We start from the raw sequence: 22,452 nt of genomic DNA, 5'->3' as shown, positions 1-22,452 counted from the left end.
GGCCACTAGATGGAGCCAGAATAATTCACTGGAGCTGTACTGTGTGATAAAACAGATAACTAGGTTTCTTTAAAAAGAACAAACAAAACTCTCTAAATCTAAATCTAAACCTGAAATGGGGTTGAAATTCAGAGGATATATAACTCATTCATTTCTTTCATGAGAGTGTAGTAGTCCAGTCAGTGCTAAAACTACAGTACCACGTTTAGTAAAGTTGTTAAAATACTTCAGTAACTACCTGATGGTTATGAGGGGATTTAAGACCATTAGGATAATGTATTAGAGACACAGGGATTATTCATAAAACATCATGCTCCTGCCCATTAACCGCCCATCTCAACAACAGGAAAACACTGATTCATACTGAACCGACGAATCCAGGATGAATGAATGTGTGTTTACCTGATTCGTACTTACATGCTGACAAAAATGCTGCATGCAAAGTCCACCATCTCTTTCAAAAGAGTTTCCACAAAAAAAATGACACAAACTAGAATTTTTTTCCGAATGGACCTGAGTCATATGAATAATCCCCAGAGTGCAGAAACAGACAGCTGGTAATCACAGATGAGGAGTTACTCACTGGCAGGAGAGAGTTGCCATTAGAAATGGCAGAAGGAGAGGGAGAGACACGTTAGACTGGGACACAAGAACAAGATTACTCATGGAACAGAAAACTGCCACATAGGATGTATTCAGTTACTAGTTTTATTTTTAAAATAAGATTTCATTTCAATTATAATTCATTTTGAAAATGCTAAAACCTCCTCAACATCTGGCTGCAACAGCTGCAGCAGATAAATATTTGAAGTTAACTCTTTGTCTTTTTTTGTTTTAAATAAAATACTTCAATAGATTTAATCTTTTACGGAACATCTCCTTAATTACAAAGCATTTGACATAGAATTATTAGAGCCACCTTTGCAGGAAATGAGGAGGGATTCTACAGAAAGCAAAACAAAAACAGCAAAATCAATAAAAATAAAAGGGATCGTGCATTCATAATGCAAGGAAAGATAAGTCAGGAAGTAAAGGGAAACACAGGAGCAACACAGGATTGTGGAGATTATTAATTTGATTGGCAATGAATGGACATCTAATCAAAGCAACACAGAGGGATCATGCACGTGTTTAATGCACATTCCTTCGTCACATATTGGCACATGTTAGATAGCTCTCAGTAAGAAATGAGTCAGACATAAACAATGTTACGAGGCTAGAGCTAACAGTGGCAGAATGATACGCAGATTTTATAAAGATGAGTGTTTAACCTTTGGCACTTGCACATGGTTTCAACAGCAAGCGATAAGTGAGCCTGAATATGCATGAGGCCTACTGTTAATTTTTTGTTTGTGTATTCAGGCTCTGTGCAATTACATTTTTTAAGGAAGACTGACTTTAAAACCCTTGTTGGCCAGTTGGTAATTAAAGTGACAGAGACTATCATTTTTAGCATAAAATGGATGAGTAGGTCTTCATGAAAAAAACTCCCTGATGGCCACATTGTGATATGTTTTATCTGCAAGTACTGTGAGCCAGCATTTGTAACATGAACTTGATGACAATCCTGTAACCAGCAATACCTCTCAAACAAAGCACTATTTTTCATATCACCAAGCAATTTAATATAACAGAATTTCACCAATTAAATTCCAAGAGATCAAATTTCTATTAAGCCAATCTGATAATATATGTCCTCTTTCATAATAAGAAATGGGCCAAGTAAGATTGAGAATAAGAAGAAACTTAGAAGTCAATGTTGCAAAGCATGATAAAGTAAAGTACTACAGCCAAATGACATTTACAGTAAAAACACTAGTTTCACAATAACTCCTATTTACATATGAACAGCAGTCCTTCAAGTCTCCAGTTATAAAAAACAAAAACATTAAGACATTTGTAAGATAATACAGCATAAACATGTCTACACAATAATAACCCCATGTATATATTTATATGCATGTAAACATATATACATATGCATACATGTATATCTATAAATATATATCTAATTTACAAACATACAATTTAAGGGCAATATACTGTACATTTATGGGAATAGCAGTCTCTTTTAGGCTTTTTTTTTTTTTAAAGTTTCCCCCCAACCCCCTCCAGTCAAACCCACACACAAAACACTCATGAAAGCCAGGTGGATATCCACACAAATTTAACACACACACACACACACACACACACACACACACACACACACACACACACGCAAACATTCACACTCAGCATCACCAATCGGCATCCTCCTCTATGTAATAATCAGGGGTGGCTGTACCATCAAAGAGGCCAGGGTCCAGTGACTTGCGCTGCTTGCCCCGAGCGAACACCCGTGACAGGGATCCCAGAGTCATCTTCTCCTTCTTCTTCTTACGCTTCTGGTCCTCCAGGTCCTCCATGGACTGAACGGGGCAGAGGAGACAGGAAGTTGGGTTTGTCCTCTCACACAGCCAAGTTAAAGCAAACGTTTGACATTTTGGGAAATATGCGTATTGACTTTAGATGAGAAGGTTGATACAAACAGCAACCCCTGATGTAAAACTCACTGATTTACTCTTTACATCCTGTTTGTTTGATCTGTATAAAAGCCAAAGTGTAAAAGAAACATTATGTGGTTTTACAGGGGTTATGGGCTGGACTCTTTTGATAGTCTGGACTCTTTCTTGGACAGGCTCAGTAACTTCATGGCGTCTCCCTCACAGTGACAACAAGACTCCAGGATTTGACTGCTTCCAGCAAAGAATCAGTCCAGCACATAAACTCCTATACACCAAACAATACTTTTTTGTACTCATTAAATGCACTCATATATATATTTGATATGACAGTGGTATCGATATTTTCATCTAACTCCCAGAATGTCAAACTATTGCTTAAGTCAAATGCAAAATAACATCACCAACACCAAGCAAGCAGGCTGACACCCAGCAGGTCGACAGACACATTCAGCAGAAGACAAAGGAAGAGGGAGGTACTTATAGAAAAGTGTGGAGGTGTGATTACTTGGTCGAGGGGGCCAGGCAGCTCTTACATTGCAGAGGGAGTGGGTCCGGTGACGAGGTGAGTTGATGTCGCTGGGCGTGGACGAGCGGTCCCCGTCAGCAGCCGAGGCGTCGGAGATGACAGAGGGCTGGCGAGAGTGGCAGGGGCTGATCCTGACCACAGCTGGATGTGGCCACACACACACACACACACACACATTTTCACACACGTTGAAAAATACCCACAGTTAGTACAAAAGACTTCCAGGAAACCCTTTATTAGTTTGTTGCGTCTGTAAAAGGTACACCAAGCAGCACAGGGACTAAGAGGCAGAGCATGTTACAGAGCCTACCCTGTCTGTCCGTAGTATGTCCATGGTAGAGGGTCTGTTGGCTCTGACGAATGGCGGCAGTGAGCGGCAGGTCGGCCTGCATCACCCATTCCTGACTGCCGTTCACCACGGGCTCTGTGGGCATGGCCAATGAGTGCCGCTTCGGTACGTCTTTTGTCAGGGTGGCCAGAGACTGCTTCGCCTGGGAAACACACGAGAAACGGAAATTTAGCATAAGTATATGTGTTGCTGTAAATACGCACTAGAGTACCAAAAAAATATTAATTTTGCTGCTGATAACAGTTTACAAACCACAAATATTATTGGTTTTGGTCTTTTCATGACCAAAAAAATAAATAATTAAATATCAGCAGCTTGTCACTTTAAAGAATACAAAAAAACCTGTCCATTTCTGTACCAAAACGGTGTTTTCCACAGGATTTTTTTATTGGAAGCCTCTGAAAGGGCATTCAGTGGTCATCCATTTAGTTTAAGAGGAAAAAGTTAAACAATAAGATACTAAATAGAGAAGAGAAGAGAAAGAAAGAAAGAAAAAGAAGGGAGAATGATATTTTGTAGCTTCGTTACTTGACAGCAATGCAGCTCTGGCACTGATTTAACAACAAATCTGATCTGCGATGCAGCTTGATGTGAAGATCTGTGGGTGGTTGTGACTTGCAGAGGGAGGAGAAAGATTAATGACACACAGACTGACAACTATACCTCCGAGGGACAATACGGCAACACAGAAAAAAGGCTCCTGAGCCCAGAGAAAGACTTAATGCTTTGAGAGAGGGAAGGGATGAGCAGCTTACTGCATGTGTTTGAACTGATATGAATACAGTGACAGGATTGCAAACCCACACCTTGTTTGAATTTGTGCAATAAATACAAGATAATGATGCTAAGGTGACACCACTGTGCCCAAGTTAACAGTGTGTCTATGTGCAGGGTGACTCACCATGGTGAGCTCGGCCTCCAGTTCTTTGACCCTGTTCTCCTTCATGTCCATCTGAGAGCGCAGGGTGTTAGCCTGTTCTGTGGCTTCTTTGGTCTGCCTCCTCAGGTCCCACTTCTCCCTCTCCAGCACATCCTTCTCCTTTGCCAAGGCTTTTACTGCATCCTCACTCTCCTGAAGAACACACACAAAGAAAAGACATGGTTAATCGCAGCCAAGCTCACTTTGAATGATCGATGGACATCCACATTCGAGTCAAGAAGCATTTCACAGCTACATTCTGTGTGCAATCTATTTCAAAACTTTTTAAAGGGTGGATATATGATGCCTCTGTGAGACAAATGATTTTAATGATGGCAGTTACAAACTGTTGCAACGGCCAAACATGTCTTATTGGTCAACATACTCACCAATAAAGATATATCTGCAATAAGCTATTACTGATCGATCATCTGGGTTGGTGTTACCTTTCGGTGTTGGTCGTAGTTGCGTATGAATTCTCGCAGCTGCTCTTCTCTGCTCTCCAGTGTTGTGTACAGCTGCTGCATCTGACTCACCAAGTCTGCCTTCTCCACTTTTAGACGTTTACGGTCAGCTTTCATAGCTGCAACACAGACAAACGCATTCACACACATACACATGAGATTTGGCTGCCTCTAAATCATAAACAAAGCTTTGCAATTGCAACAGCAAGCCACAAGGTGACACTGTGTCTTCTGTTAAGGAGGGGCTGCAGCTAGTGATTTTCTGTCTTCTTCTTCTTGTATATATATATATTTTTTTTATACAGTGAAAATGATGTAATCATCTCAAAAGATAAGTGTCACAGTGGCACCTAATCATTCATTCATGGAACTGTTTCGGCTGCCATGTGGACACTTTGTTGGCTCATCCATGAGAAGACCATTTAGATCTGATTTCTTTCAACTTCATTCTCTTACAGAGGCATCTCATCAGCCATGATGCAACTGGTGGGGCTCTTTGCAAGCAAAAAATAATAATAATAATAATAACAATGCTCTCCTGAGTGTCTGTGCTCAACAGAGAGGAAAGACTGGAACCTGTGCTTTTCATAACTGCACACATGCATCACTCAGGAAGCATTCCTCCTGTCAGTGCAGCGTCTTCGTATTTTACACTCAACATTGAAACTTGTTTTGCAGCAGTTATACAACACACTTTACAAGCTTGCAGTTTGCCATCTGCAACTCTCAGAGCAGAGGACAGAACCATGTAACTCAAAAATTGAAATTAAAACAATACAATACTACATAATCAGCACCACATTCCAGTCTACATCAATACCACATTAATATTTCAGAGTTAAGCTATCATGCTATGATTGATGGATGTTAATTAAAATGAGGTGAACCTGGAGTCTGCTTGGCTGCTCATCAGGGGCTACACCCATTTCTGAGACTGAATAATGACTAAACACAAGCAGTATCTTTTGTTCGCCTCACAAAATTGAGATCTAAACATAAAAGATAAGGTTTTCTCTGGAAGTCGTACACTGTTGCCATTAGTGTGCACACATTTCACATCTTTGGCACATACAAGACAAAATTGCAATTACAATTAAAAATGATTTTTAAGACATTTCCCAACAATATCATCTTTTTCATGAAATGATGTAATTTATCTTCGAAGCAATGATCTTTCTGTGTACATAGGCCACTGCTATTTTACTACTCAGTGTTTAAAGTGGTATGTCAGTTTGAAAAAACGGTAGCAGATTTGTAATGTATTGTAACAGATCTGAAAGTGATCTTCATTTTCTTTTCTTTTGTGCTTTTTACTGGGAACCACGCAACAGTGTCTCGGGTAAAGGTAAAACCTGAAATTGGCTCTTCACATACAATCACAAAATCAACAGGGGCATGTGTCTGATTTGCAGAATTGAAATATGTCAGTTTTAAATTAGTTCAATTTGTTGAGTTTATGTTCATTAAATTATTAATTTTTGTTTGTTGTATAAAAATCAAAGAACATTCTGATGAACTAAATCAACATATGTTCGTCCAATTAGGATAATGATTCTGATATTGTTAGCTCTGGGTCAGGGAGGAAGTTGCGAGCAGTGGAAGTCGGCCATTTCAAGGAAGCAGACTTAACAGACGTAGTTATATTTACAGTCACTTGGAAGTCAAAATAAACTTTAGGCTTGTAGCAGTGCATATATTTGTTATATGCACTGGTTTTGCACTGTATTTGTGTTACCAGAAGAGGTCTTGTTACATCTTTGCAGTTCCATGTCGGAAGTATTTCACATGGCACAGAAATAAAAACTAACTAACAGATTGAGAAAGTGGATTTAAAACATATTCTTGCTTGATGCACCTAGGAAGGGTGAAACTTCCCACTTGGACAGCTGTATTTGATGTATATTCGAGGCAGCTGTTGGAAAGAAGGGATTGGGTGAGACGACAAGACGCTTGTGTTGGCTCCTGACCTTGTAAGGCCTCCTTGGCACGGTCCAGCTCCTGCTCCTTGTCACCCAGCTGCACACGGAGCTCGGTGGCGGAGAGCAAATTGGCAGAGCAGCCTCCCTGGGTCTCCTCCAGGTCCTTACTCAACATGTCCTTCATTTGCCTCAGCAGGTGGACCTCCTCTTGAAGCTGGGCCACCTCCTCACGTAACAACACTGAGGGATAGAGAGAGAGAGAGAGTTTGGGGAATTAAAATAAGATAAGCATAAGATACAACACAACAAATTAAATAAAAATAGAATAGAAACCCTTTTATATACAGATGTGATTGATATGGATATGCACAGGTTGCAGCAGGAGGTAGTTGCACGGTATATAAATAAATATTGAGATAATTGTGAGTATGTAGAAGAAGAATGAGGAACCCGAGAGAGCAGGACTGAAGGAAAATATGAAATCAGAAGAGAGATGAAGTCGCCGCAAGACAGAGGGAGAAAAGAAAACAAGATACAGGGAACAGGAAGAAAAAGACACAAGAAAGACCAAACCGAAAAATGTAAATCTACAAGCAACAGGAAATGAAGGAAATAGTGTTAAACATTTGGAATTAAAGAGAGAGGGCGTGATTATGCAGCACGTGATAAAATATAAGCTCAAATCAACACATCAAGGCTCACAGCTCCCCCTCAGCTGAGGCCGCAGGTGTTTAAGAAAATCAAATAAATGCTGAGTGACACTCCACCGAGGGAAGAGGGCAAGTGAGAAACAGCACTTAATAAAATATCAGCAACACATGCTTGAGCCATGCTCCTCAGTGCTGTGTTTTCCATCCGCTGTGAAATACTTCTCTTCCCTCGGGGGAGAGAGGCAAGCAAAGAGAAACAGGAAACTAAGGAGAGGACACAGCAAACTGAGGAGGTTATTAATGGACAGGAGCTGGTGGACACGTTTGCCAAGCAAGAGGACAAAAAAGATGAAATAGATTAGATGTTGTTCACGGGTTGAATTTTAGTCCAGTTCGGGAAAGCCTTATCAGCAACAGAGTCACAATATGTCATAATGATTTATAATTCACACATAAGGTAGAAGGTCTGTTACAGAAGAATGCACACTTTTCATATGAATATAGACAAATGATACAGCTGAGACATTTGACTATGCTGTAAAATCTGCAACCCTTTCAAGTAGTAGATATGTAAGTAGATAATTAATCGATTACTGTTTTGATTAACAAACAACAATTTAAGTTATTTATAAACTTCTCAAATATGTGGATTTGCTTCTCTTTATGACTTTAAATGCAATATCTTTGGGGGGTGTTTTGGACATAACGAGCAATTTGATCTGGGAACTTGTCAACGTGCCTGACAACGTGGCATAAAATAAACAGTCAACACAACGACAATTAATTTTTCCGCCACATTGCGTAATCCATCGAACAGTTGTTGTTGAGACATTTCACTCTGAACCAGAAATGTCAACTGCTGGTGAAGCAGGAGTAAAAATGAAGGGATCACCAAAATCAGTAGGCTCCATCGTCTGGGGACTATTAATGTCTGCACAAGATTTCATGGAAACCCAGCCAAAATTTATAAAGATATTTCAGTCGTGACCAAAGTGTTTGACAGACCGATCGAGCAATGCTGCTAGTATGGCTGAAAAAATAACAAGTAAAAACGTATATTATGCCCATAATTGAATGCAGTTCCTGATGATAATAAGACTCCCTGTGAAACTATGCAAAATTCCAGCGCAGTGTGCAGTGTGCATGAAACAAAGTATGCATGTGCGTGTGACCCAGAGAGAAAAGGAGAGAAGGTCTCAGTAGGCCTGCAGCCAGACATTGTGGGGCTGCAGCAGCTCCGATAAGAGAGGAAGGGACAGTCCATCGCTCTCTGTCGACTCAGGACTACGGAAACACACTGGGCAGCTCTGTGCTGCATGTGACAAAAAGAGTTTGTTTCCCTGAGAGAGCAATCTTTCACAGCCGTCCTGCAGCTTAAATCCGCTTATTCATCTGTTTACCAAAAGGCTCTCCTATATTTGTCGCAGGGAGCCCAGCTGCTGCTTTTGATGCCACTGGACAGAAGTGTGCATTTCTGATGTGCTTTGTTGTGTTCGGCTTAATCTTCAACTCAGGCTTCAAAACATCGGTTTAAATTATCAGCTGTACTTGCTGTGTATGTGAAGGTTGATCTGCTCTGGCTGTTTACTATAAACTTAGGGAGCACAGCACTTGACAATTTATTACAGTAATTCTTAAATGAGCCAGTGTGAACCTTTGCTCTTTTTTTTCTTAGAATCTATGAATATTTTAGGAGCTTAGTATTACCTATCATCACACATAGCTACAACATTGGCTCCTGTGTCTACTCTAAGTCAATTAAAAACTGTGTCTTGAGGTGTATTTACAGTGGATTTAGTGATGTGTATAATTTACAGAGAAATAATTCTCCAAAATCCAATTTTGCTATAATTTCCTGCACCATCCCCTCACCCAATAATGTACACAGACCCACAAACACACACAGGCTAAAGTGTACACAAACACGCACACACACACGCACGCGCACACACACACACACACACACACACACACACACACACACACACACACACGTTTTCTCATTTCAGGTTTCCGCATCAGTTGGGGGTGAAATTAAAACACAGAAAAACGTCTCAAGATCTTCAAATCGTCCAGCATATGTGGCCATTTCACATCTAAGAAATGACAACAAAAAGCTTATTCACTGCATTCTGACTTGAGTTAAAGCTGCATCAAGGGCACTGACGGAAACAAACCATTTACCAATAGATAATTTACCTCCATATACACTGCTTTATGTGATTTAAAAAGCAATTTAAAAGGGAGTCATATAAACCATACAGTGCAGTCTATGTGCTGTTATCATCGGGGCTCTCTCAGCTCTAACCTTTGAGTGGTTGTGCAGTAAGCTTGGCCAAGCTATTAGAGTCCTCCCACAGAAGAAGAGCAGCCCGCTCTTCTTCTTCGTGTTCAGCAGTGGCCCATTCAATTAACTTCTCATCCAAGCCTCCCATTAGAGTGTCCATCAAAGCCAGTCAGGACCAGGCCATCACACCCTGTCCCTTTTCAATCACATAGCAGAGCTGTCACAAGCCAGCGCGTACACACATACACACACATGCGCGCAAACATAAACACAAAGCTAGGGAGGGGTGTGTAGTGGCTGTTGGCTCATGATTAGACTTGAAAGAAAACAGAGGCATCATTCTCTGCTGGGAAAGGTGAAGCCGGGGCTGGAAATGTGTGGATTGGTGGTCAAAGACCTGAACTAGTCTCCTATGAAACGCATGCAGGATTAAAGTGGACCTATTTATATACACAAATGATTAAAGATGCTTAAAGTGAGCTGTGATGGAATATTGAGTTTGGATGAGAAGTTACATTTAAAGTTATTGCTCTTGTTGCAAACACATCTTCGATATAAGAGCAGTTGAAGGCTAACTTTTCTCAGTGATTGGCTCTCATCATTAAACACTTTCCAGTCAGGCAATTTTACAGAAAGTGAACTGACAAACTTTTGGAAAGCTTCACCAGAGACGTTTTGGCTTCGCTCAGTAGGTTTGCCTGATCTGAACCACCGACATGCTTCCTAAATTTTAATTTAGAGCACTGTAAGCTTGTTTGACTATGACGCATTCTGTCCCATAATAATTCAGCATTTAAAAGGGTTAAAAGGTCAGTTCAGATACATAGCAAAAAATGTTTAATATATTTTCTTACCATCCTCGCTCTATTCATGTAGATAGTTTTGGTTTTATTCACAAAAGTTTTGAGATATGTGTGTCTGAGATTTCTTCCACCAACCCAACAGGAGTGAACGGAATTTTGTTTGTGCTGCCCAAAGCACTGAATAGTTTATGTCTGCAGCTTACTGTTATATTTATTGTTGATGTGCCACCTATTGTCTCAATTTATCACAATTTAATTTATTAATTAACTGCTTGGTCTTAATAATATCAGAAAATGGTGAACCATCACATCTTTCCAGAGTCCAAGGTAACATCTTCAAATGTCTTGTTTTGTTCAACCAACAGTCCAAAACCCAAAGTTAGAATGACATAAACCAAGAAAGCAGTAAAATACTGACAATTGGGAAGCTATAACTGGGAATCTTTTTTAAATATTTGCTTAAAAATGAATTGAATGATTAATTGGTTGTTAAAAATAGTTGCTGATCATTATTTTGTCAATTTTATGTTGAATTGTTTAAATATATATTTCCAATACTATAAGTGCCACAAAATGCGGAAATCTCAGTAACACACATCTTAAAACCTGAACAAACAAAACTAAAACTGACTGCATGGATATAGTTACACCTCTAAAGGGTATGTAACAAAATGCACAGTATATTGTTTGAATATCGGTGAACTAGTCTTTTAACATAACTACAGTTTCCTGTAAAACATTATGAAAAACACTGGTTCAATAGACCTGGTCTATTTTAAAACAAAACTCATGAAAATAACATGGGCCAATAGAGGAGAGTGTCAAAATCTCCGCAGTGACAGACAGCAGCCAACTGTTCTGCCCTGAGGAGTTACAATGTGCATGGCTGTCACTTTTCCACCTCAGTCTCCCTGACAATTCAAATCTGTGTAATTTTAGCTAGTAGAATGGTTCCACTCTGCTATTTCTGCCCAAGACAAAGCCAGAGGCGATGATGCTGCCTTTCCCTCTGCTGCAATCTCTCAGGTACAGTAACTGATAGTTGGATAACAAGATCATACACTATTTTACATCTTTACTACTGACATACAGCACTGCCATAAATGCTATATTCTTAATAGAAGTCTCATGTGAACAACTGCATCATATTAATACTGTCTGGTTGGACACTGGAGGAGTCAAGGGCATAAAAATGAACACAAATGACAAACCATGGCCTTTAAAGAACAGGTGCTTTAAGTCTTTATTTACATTGCCATTTCCAAGGCAGGCACATTTTTCTTGCAGCAGTACTGACCTTGTTAACAACTATATAAGATGCCCATTTGAATGCACTGCAGCTGTGTGACAGAGAGGTCAAGGTAGGACAGGAGTGCTGCTCGGGCTGCTTTAACAGTTCCAATTACCATGGAACAAACATGTTAGCGAGTCCTGGTTCAAGATATTGATTATGAAAACTGCTGTCAATCTGCTGCCTTGTGCTAAAGACAACGTGATTATAGCTTCATTCTTGCATGATCTCAATGAACACACATGCTGCACTCCCCGTAAACAGCAGAACACAGAGATTTTTTCCAGAGGATCAGTATTTAATGTTATCATAATCAGCATTTTGTTTTTAAATATTCAGTATTGGGATTTAAATAATAATAATAAAAATCAAAATAATAATAATAATAATCATAATCATAATCATAATCATAATCATCATAATCATAATAGAGCAGGAAAGTGTTTTTTTCAGTATTTTCTTCTTCCCCGTTGGCTCCTGTGGTATTGGTGCACAGCTATATGCTATCTATAAGGTGGAGAGGGGGGTGTTCAGGGGATTTGGAGCTAAAGGATGAAAACAGTAATTGCTTTCTACTGAAAGTGCTGAGCAGTTTTCTGCTGTAGCATTGCAGTGGATGCAGCTAACAGCAGGACATCAAAGCACACACAAATTACTATGCAGTAAATAATTAAATCAATAAACATAAGGACACCTATATCAAAGTTTTCTTTAAACAAAATTATAAGCAATTTGACAAATGTTCACTGGGGATGTGAAAAGCAGCAAAACAACAAAAGCTTTTCTGTAACTCACTGATATGAGCAGAGCTGTTTCAAACAAAAAGGAAAGTCTTCAAAATGCTTCATCAAAGCCTCCTAATAAACTATTCTTTCATAAGCTCCTCTTTTTGATAAATTTTACCTAGAATGAACCAATGAAAATATTGTTATTTCCCAGGACAGCATCTTGCTCAGAGGCTTTCTGTGTTACATAAGTGTGTACCTGCAATGCAGGTGATTGTGTTGATTCAAACTGTCAGCCTCCCTCAGGGGAAGCCGGCCAGCACCATATCTCTGTAACTAACTAAATGATATGATGACCACTGGACCAAATTAGCTCCTGCTTATGTTTACCTCAGTGACACTATAAGTCACATGTTCCCAACTCTCATGCCTTAGTGACTAATTTCTTCTTGAACATAGTTGTTTGTGAAATTCCTGCTCTACAATTTCATTAATTACTGAGCGTTTGTGTTGAGTCCTGCACAGTAAAACCAGAATTAAGGCTTTACAAATAAAATTAACTTATTGTTAATGAAACATGACTACAAGCAACAGAGGATCCACAGACCACATCTTCTTTTACATCCGCAGGTCACACTTTTACCTGATGGGTTTAACGTCTATAAACTAATTAAGTGGAAAAAAACGAATCAAAGTTAACGTTAAACATTTTCTAATTCATCAAATACGGGCAAAATTGTGTGGTTGAGTTTAAGTGGATGGTGCAGAAGTGAAAGCCACTACTAGAGCACACAGCTGTGCAGTTTGGAAAATTAACACCAGACGGCAAACAGCAGCTTTGGCATCATATAGTATGTAATATTATCTAATCAGTTACGAGTATATACTCATCATTATATTAGTCCGAGCAGTGAAGTGTTCTCCCCTGCTGCTGATGTATTACTAGATCTGTGTTTGTGGGCGCGCACGTATATGTGTGTTTGTGAGTGTGTGTGTGCCTGCTCACAGCTGGCTATTTCTGCACTGTATTATGAGAAGAGCATAAGTCTACTGAGCTCTGGCCTGCACTAATTACAGTATAAAGATCAGTTGAGATTGCTCTGGGAGAAGACAGGAGCCTGCTTCAGCTCTTGATTAAACTCATCATGCAGGTACCACTGTAGCCTTGACAGGGAGGAAAAATACAGCGTGGATGGACTGAAATAAACCCTGCACATTTTATATAGATGACGAGTGTGCGAAAACCCTCATCTTAATAATCTATATTGCTTTAGAGTGTTTCCTCATATGACACTCTGTCTCAGGAGAATTACACTGCTCAGGAGAGAATATGTTAAATATAGTATGGATAGCAGTGTCAATCTCTTGGTCCACCACTTTGGTCCGGACTAAAATTTCTCAAAACTGAAGAATTGGCGGAAGTTTTTGTACTGACATTCATGGTGCCCAGAGGATGAACTTCTCCTGACTCCTGAAATTTGGTGCAAACTAAATATCAGCATTTCAGCATTTTGCCCAGCTAGCGTTAGTGCTCAAAGTGCCTAGTACAGCCTTACGGAGCTGCTAGCATGGCTGTAAACTCTCAATCTTGTTACAAAATCAAGAAGCCAAGTTTGCAAAAGGAAGGGGGAAAAAACAAAAACAGTCACACCTCTTGCACAACTAGTCCAAATTGTGTGAAACTGATATTGGGGAAATGTCTGTTTGGAGTTGCCCTTAAAATAAACAGTCTGTGATCCTGGAGCACTCTGTTTACAACTCGAGACAAAAGGACAGCCCAAATACTCCTTAAGGATTTATGAAAGAATAGCATCAAATAAACCGAAATCTGACAGAAAGACAGAAAGGAGTGAAAGAGAGAAGACTAACACAGAGAGGCTTCACAAATAAACACATTCATTCTGTCAGCAGCTTCCTGCTGAGTCTCAAATCCCAGGGAGGTCGGGTGGGTGGATGGCAGAGGTAGGCTTCAGCGATTAGGGGCTTTTTTAAATCATTGGCAGGACTATATTTAGCATCTTTATTGTTAATTTGTACTATAGGCTCAGGAGGAACATGTGCAGTAATGGAACAGAGGTTGTATAGACCTGTGTGGGTTGCATAGTTTCAGATTTTACATGCTTAAGCTACAAATACAGTGACAAGCCTCCATCTCATATACCAGACAATCGTAAGAACACAGAACAAGCACCTAATTCCTGATGCCTCTGCCCGCTGAGACTCCAAGCACTGTATTTTCTGCATCCTGAAAAGGTCCTGCATGTAAGGGTCAGATCTGTTTCCTACTCAGGGTATTGCACTGCCTTTCTATAATACATACAGGCATAAATAATGCATGTTGGTGGCTCTTAAACCTACCTGACCAGAGTATTCACCACTTAATGGTAATTCATCGTGCTCTGCAGTTGAAATATCACTCTCTGGTTTACATCTATGAAAATTCTAATATGTTGATCATTTTATCGTTTTTACTCTAAAATAAATGCTGATATGGTGGAAGCATATCTGTCCTGTATACTGTTTGTATGTATGTACATTTTGGCTGTGTTTGCATACTGTGTGTATGTACAGATACTTGTATACAGTATATCTGTGCGAGTATACAGTATCTATTGGGAGCAGCTCCCATTAATTAACTGCCTGTGGTTTTACATTACAATTGAGGTCAGTGCAAGGATGCCAAGTGTAATTGATTCACACGTTTATTATGTGCAGATCAGGCACGATGCCAAGGATTTACCACAGGAAGAGCACCAAAAACTTGGACAGGCCTCTCCTGATTTCTAATACTGCTGTGAAGAGCTGAATTTTGAAAAACATAGCCTCTGTCACTGACACCAATATATTTTACTGCGCATGGGTTTGGTTTACATGAAGTGAATTAGCCAGCGATTAAGTAAATTAACCTGGCCGGCATGGCGGCTCTGAACAGGAAACAGAGAGTCCTTTGCTTTATGTCAACAAAGCCATGATAATGGAGTAAAGCAATTATTGTCTTAATTGCTTAATAATTGCATAATATCAAAGTTGTATCCTAGTATCCTAGCGAGTAGAGTGGAGGAAGGTGTGAGGACACACAGTAGCACAGTATGACAAATTTAAGCATGAAGTACTTTAAGAAAACATGTTACCTGGACACAGACATTTCTGTGGACAATAAGGTGTGAACCTGATATTTCAGACTATATTTATAGTTTAAATGAATAGTTCGACAGTTTGGAAAATACACTTTCTGGCCAAATGTTAGATGAGAAGATTGATACTACTCCCATCACTACATGACAAATATGTATCTGGAGCCAGGTTAACTTAGCACAAAGACTGCAGACCAGAGGAAACAGCTAGCCTGGCTGTGTCTAAAGGAAATAAAATATGCCTACCAGCAACTCTAACGCTCACTAATAAACACGTTATATCTTATTTCTTTAGTCCGTACATAAACTATCTGTAGAAATGTAATGGGTTATGACTGTTTCTTGGTCAAGAGCGGTAACTATCTGATGTCTCCGTTTAACATAAATTAATTACACACCACTGGCTGACCAGAGTAATAAGCAAAGTGGCGCGGTCCATGGTGTCGACCAGCATGTAAAAACCACTGAGGAACAAAATGCCACAGGGCCCATTGTCGCTATTTTATGTGGTGGGGACTAAACATCTGTCAGAAACAGCAGGATCTGGTCTTTGGAGAACTGGAAATCTACATGATTTGATACACGACCTCCCTCATGTCCCGAGGCACAGCAGAATAATCCAACAAGCTGCATGAGGTGCCTGTTCTGCAGCTGGAGCTGCTACTGAAGCTTGTATAGGAAACTTTAAAAGCCTTACTGAGGGGTTTAAATCATGTGAAATGTGGCAATAAACACCTGTTCTGAGCTAATTAATATTCACTCTTACACGATGAAAGATGATGAAAATAATACTGATCCTTAATTAGCTCAGAGAAGGAACAGCTCACGCAGAGACTGAAGAGAAATGATACTAAAAACAAAACAAAAATGATGGAGAGGTGCCACAGAGAGGTGTTTCATATGTCGTGGTGAAGGACTCTACAACAAAACTATGCATGTGAAGTTTATAGTGATGGTGCCATCTGTCTGTTGCAGTGCAATCTGTCAAACTCATTATCTATCATTTATAAATCACCACAACACACATGAGCGCATATGAATGTGTAGATACACATACACAGACACACACAAACCTGTTCATGACATCTAAGCAAAACATGTAGGTAACTTCTCCCCCTCCCATGGGATTCTTCAATAGACTTCAAATAATTATAGCTTCTGTAAACTATAATGCATCTTCATGTTAAATATCATCTTATGTCTAGTGCCCACATAAATCCAAACACAGTGCTATTTTCTCTCTTCTCGCTACTAAAGTCTGTAATACGGAAATGTATCTGATGTAATACCCCTTCATTCATGTACAATACTTGTAGAAGATTAACAGATTAACGATATGAACATGTCATATGTAGGTCTGCATTTAGATCTTAAGTAAATCAAATTACAAGACTGGGATATGGAACAGATTTAAATAAACCAGCACTTAATGTAAAGGCCTGTGATGCACAAAAATAAAACATGTGAATTAACCCCTAGTAAGATCACAGTATATTGTTGTAAACATACTGTATATAAGGTCAAGCCCGAAATTATTCATACACCTGGCAAATTCTGACTTAAAGTTACTTTTATTCAACCAGCAAGTTGTTTCTTGATTAGAAATGACACAGGTGTCTCCCAGAAGATAATAAGATGATGTACAAGAGGCATCATTGTGGAAAAACTACTCATCTTTTATTTACATTTGAACAAAAAGTGGCATGTCCAAAATTATTCGTACCCTTTGCAAACTGTCACAGTCTATGGGAAAATCCAAAGATCTATACCATTCCAAATAGTCTAAAGCATCCTAATTACCCTGAGTCATTGGGAACAGCTGTGTTAATCAACTCATCATGTGAAAATCAGAAGCTCTCTGGTGTTGGTTTGTCGACAGTCATGGCTAAGACAAAGGAGCTCACTGAGGACCTGCGGCTGCGCATTGTAGCTGGCCACAAGTCAGGAAAGGGCTATAAGACCATTTCTAAATGTTTTGAAGTTCCAGTGGCTACAGTGCAAAGTATTATTAAAAAAAGTGACACCTGTGCTGGCCAGGAGGATAGTGAGAGAGGTAAAAAAGAATCAAGGATCACCACCAAGGCCATCCTGATGAATCTGGGCTCTGCTGGTGGCAACATCTCAAGGCAGACAGTCCAACGGACACTGCACACCGCTGGGTTCAACGGACACAGACCAAGGGGGACACCACTTCTCAATATAAGGCACACAAAAGCCCACTTGGCCTTTGCAAATGCTCATCTGGACAAAGAAGACTTCTGGTCTTCTGTTTTATGGTCAGATGAAACAAAAATTGAATTGTTTGGCCACAATGATGTAGCCTTCATTTGGCGTAAAAAAGGAGTAACCTTCAACCCTAAGAACACCACCCCCACTGTCAAACATGGTGGTGGGAACCTAATGTTTTGGGGTTGTTTTTCAGCCAGTGGACCAGGGAACCTAATCACAGTAAACGGCACCATGAAAAAGGAGCAATACATCAAAATTCTCAACAACAACATCAGGCAGTCTGCAGAGAAATTTGGCCTTGGGGACCAGTGGACATTTTAGCACGACAACGACCCAAAACACAAGAAATGGTGAAGAAATGGTTAGTAGACAAAAACATTAACGTTTTGCAGTGGCCCAGCCAGAGTCCTGACTTAAATCTCATCGAGCATCTGTGGAGGGAGCTAAAGATCAGGGTGATAGCCAATAGCTTTTTGATTGATTATTGAGATGGGTATGAATAATCTTGGACATGCCACTTTTTGTTCAAATGTAAATAAGTTTAAAATTTAAAATTTTTTCCACAATGATGCCTCTTGTACATCGTCTTATTATCTTCTGGGAGACACCTGTAGAAATGACGCCTGTGTCATTTCTAATCAAGAAACAACTTGCTGGATGAATAAAAGTAACTTTAACTCAGAATTTGCCAGGTGTATGAATAATTTCGGGCTTGACTGCATCATGGTGAAAAGTAACACCATGTAAAAATATTACATTAAAAGTAAAAGTCCAGTACATATAATTTTACTAAAGCACAATACTAATAATAATAGTAGTATTTCAGCAACATAAACTTCATAAACATAAAAAGCATCGTAAAAATATTTATTATGTAGAATGGACCTTTTTCAGTGTGTTAGACAATTGCTGTATATCTCATAACATTTTATTGTACTATTAGTATTATTATTGATACATTAAGATGTACTGTAAGAGCTAGTTGAGGTTGGGCCAATTTTGACTACTTCACATTAGAGCCGATTGTCAGAAATCTAATTGCCAGCTTTTTTGATACATGAAAAAAGTGTTTTCGTGGCTTTTTACACAAAAAGGCAAAAGTTATCTCGTCCTACCTTATTTCTTAGTTTTCTATGAAAGCAAATTGAATGTCTCTCAGTTTTGGGCTGTTTGTCTGAGAAAACAAGACAGGTTAAAGACATTAGCTTGAGCTATATGCATTTTTCACTATTTGCTGACTATTTACAGACTAAACAAGTCATTGATTAATGGAGAAAAACAGTTAGATCAATCCCTAATAAATGCAAGCATTAGTTGCAGCCCTACTTCTTTATTTCATTAACTGATTATATAATTTGAGTAAAAAGTACAAGATTTCCCTCTAAAATGTACTATGGTAGAGGTGTACAGTGGTATAAAATGTAAAGTATTGCTTCAGCCACCACTGCATATGTATCACAAATTACTTCAAGCAATTACATACATAATTTGAACTTGAACCTTCTCACACACCTTAGTCTCAAGCCATTTTTATGGCCTACACTATTGCTCCAACACTCACAAGCACCATCTCCTTCTCTATCACTCACCGGCCTTCCCCTCCTCCTTCTCGGACCTCATGTCCTCCTCTGCACAGGCTCCCCTCGGCTCCACTGTCAACTGTGGTGTGAGCTCTCATAGCAGGTGGAAAAAAAAAATAAGGAACGCACACACATATACGTACAGAGCAGGGCGCACACCATTGAAACCAACACACACAATGCGCTACCACAGCCCGGCCGCTCCCAGCCCTGCTTGCTGAGGCTCCACCCCAAACAGGTTACTAGGAAGTCGTCCCCTGAGAGCCACTCAGCTTCATATCCTGCTCCTTTTCAGTCTTTCTTTGTCTGTATGTGCCTCTTTTTCTCTCCCACTTTCTATGTACCTGTTTGGTGACACGCCCTAGCAGCTAGGACAACTTTCACCCCACGCCCACTCCTGCTTTTCATCTTTCCCCCCTTAGTGTACAGACGAGGAGGAGGGGGAGGGGAATACAAACTGCACCTCAGGCCTCAGGTAATGAACCAGGTGAGTCAGTGGAGCTCTCACTCCACCTGATGGCCGGAAGCTATCAGAGGACGGAGTGTACAATTACACGCACAGACTTAACAGAGAACAATAGTCCCCTCTGTACAAAAGCTATGCACTCCCTCTGAGCCCACGATGCCTTTGCAACCAACATGAGTTTACATTACTCACTTGCTGAATGTGAATGTGTGTTTTGGCCAGAGGAGGTATGAATGTAAACTCTGAATAAAAATGCTGCAAGTGTAAGCTTCAATATAAACGCCTCAAAAAATGGATCATGAAATAGTACGAAGTCCATGCTTCTGACCAAACTGCCATAGCTGTACACACTGAGATTGGATTATTAATAAAACCTCTCCCATGTTATCTTTAACCCTCCAGGGATTTTTGCATGGGCTTCAGCCTAGTGCTGAGTAAGGACGGTCTATGTCATGTTAGATGGGAATTTGGATGTTTGCAGACACAGTTACAGAGTAAATAAGGTTATGGCTGGTCCAGTTTGCCTGACAGCGCTCTTTAGGCCTGAAACTCTAAGGCAGGTACAGGCAATATGAGGAAAACAGATAGGACTGTGACTGAATTAATTCAGCCTGGCTGGTTATAAACTTATAATGGATTTTTTTGCTTTATGAGCACTTGAGTAACATAACTGGCATACTAAAGCACAAGTGTAAGCAAAATGTGTGCGCGAGTGTTTTTGTGTGTGTGTGTGTGTGTGTAAGAGAAGGACGAGTTCAACCTCTTGCATTTAAAAATGTGACAGCAGTCCAGAGCAAGAGTGCCATTTGTCCTGCCTGTCAGAGGTTGATGCTCAGCATTTTAGCTCCGTCCAAAGATCAGATGTGCTCTAACCAGATACTTGTCACATGAGGCAATGGATCTGTCAATCACACGGTGACAGCTCAAGGATTTCTGCCAGGCTCATTTCTCTCTGACTGATCAGAGTGGAGAGAAAAGATTGAAACGACAACTCCTCCATAGCGAATACAATTAACACATCATTAGAAGGTGTAACGCGTATTATAAGTGCATGTTTTTTCTGCTCCATCCATTACTGTAGTATTACAGCTATAATATATCATAAAACTAAATTATTAGAACATTTACATATGCTAATTATACCCATTTAGATCAAATTTAAACCTGTCTGAATAGCTGCTTTTTACTTGTCTGAAGAGAAAATTGACCATATGTAGCACTTCATTATTTCAAGGTCATGCTGTAGCCTGCCTCTCAGCTACACTAAATCTTATTCACTCGCATTGCTTTTATCCTGACACTTCTTCAGTGTGAAATGTTCCACCCTTCAGTGTCCTTATTCTTCGGCTTAACTCCCTGTATCACTATGTCATTCATTTGCTTTGCTCACATTAAAGCCAAAAGAAATCCTTAAAGCCTTCTTTTTCTACCCTCTGCTCTCCTCCACTGTACTGCTCTCTCTTCTCTCAACTGCACACGGCTGACCTGTCAGTCTGCATTATCAGTGCTGGGGAGCATTGATAGAGAGCCAAAAAGGAGCGGCATTAAAATATTAGCTAGCATTGAGAGAGAGAGAAAAGGAGGTGGGGGAAAATGAGCAGGAGAGAGAGTGAAAGCAGTGGTGGGCATAGAAAAAGGAGAATGAGTGACTGAGGTCACCAGTGTCACTGCTCATTGTTGATGGAAATGACATGAGGCTTGTATAATAGCTGCTGAGAACGCACTGCTTCAAGTGGCTAGATTGGATGAAAAGATAGGATATACAATTACAACGCAGACTCTCTGGTTTGGCATCAGTGTGAGAACAGTAGGGAATAATAGCAGTCTTTAAGATGAAAACAATAAACGGACACAAGGTTTATAGATTAAGCAACAATGTACATGCGATCAATAGACTTTATGATCAATACCCTTTGTGGTGCGTATTGTTACAGAGTGGTCAGTTTGATTACCACTCAGAGAGACTATTATCCTGAGCCAGACAGGCCTCTCTACAAAACAAACTGATGACAGTGATTGGAGAAAATAAGTGGCCTTGCTGCGATGCAACAATTGCACATTACAATACAACTCCAGTGTGGTAAGTGTCAATATCACTGCATTCAGATTTAAACAATTTGAAAAGTGAAAGGATTTTCTCTGGTAAGACGTTTATGAAGGCTCACTGTCTTGTGCCTCTGCAGTCTGTATTGGGTGACAAAACATGTTATTTAGCTGTGATAAATCAAAGCCTGCAGGGAACTGTAAGGCCCTTGAGGCCGGGTACCAAGTGCTGTTATCTGATTGTTCTCATACTCTTAGCCTGCACAGGCCTTTGCTCCATTGTCAACCTCCCAGTCAAGCTGACAGCTCTGTGTCTTTTAACTGCCAGGATAAATCACGGTGCACACTTCCTGCTGTCACCAAGGCAACACCTTGTATTTTCGAGTAAAGCCGTACCTTTGCCTAGCGAGCAGTCTGGAGTGCCAAAGTCCATCAGGCTGGATATCTCTGTCGGGTAGCACATGTCCGTCACCACTGTCTTCTGTCTGTGGTGCACTGATGGATCTGCAGGGAAAAGAAATTTACAATGAATGTCATTTCACAACATCAGATGAATCAAA

At 40.0% G+C, this 22,452-nt stretch overlaps 1 protein-coding gene across 3 annotated transcripts in view; it reads right to left on the bottom strand.

The window, feature by feature from the left end:
* Positions 1-694: 694 nt before the first annotated feature.
* kaznb (kazrin, periplakin interacting protein b) overlaps positions 695-22,452 on the bottom strand; it is a 110,243-nt gene continuing 88,485 nt past the window's right edge. The window contains exons 5-12 of one of the 3 annotated variants that reach the window (XM_046075867.1): positions 22,289-22,396; positions 6,733-6,924; positions 4,748-4,884; positions 4,284-4,454; positions 3,344-3,524; positions 3,041-3,174; positions 2,205-2,411; positions 695-2,174 (exon numbers count right to left, since the gene is read on the bottom strand). In XM_046075867.1, the coding sequence (XP_045931823.1) occupies positions 2,241-2,411; positions 3,041-3,174; positions 3,344-3,524; positions 4,284-4,454; positions 4,748-4,884; positions 6,733-6,924; positions 22,289-22,396 (1,094 nt within the window). In that variant the 3' untranslated portion in view covers positions 695-2,174; positions 2,205-2,240. Of the gene's footprint in view, positions 2,412-3,012; positions 3,175-3,343; positions 3,525-4,283; positions 4,455-4,747; positions 4,885-6,732; positions 6,925-22,288; positions 22,397-22,452 lie in introns of all 3 variants that reach the window. The other 2 variants (XM_046075866.1, XM_046075868.1) reach the window with 2 other exon arrangements.

Source organism: Micropterus dolomieu, linkage group LG18, assembly GCF_021292245.1.
Source record: "Micropterus dolomieu isolate WLL.071019.BEF.003 ecotype Adirondacks linkage group LG18, ASM2129224v1, whole genome shotgun sequence".
Lineage (NCBI taxonomy): Eukaryota > Metazoa > Chordata > Actinopteri > Centrarchiformes > Centrarchidae > Micropterus > Micropterus dolomieu.
Note: the sequence above shows the minus strand (reverse complement) of the source record. Positions and strands in the feature narration are given on the sequence as shown.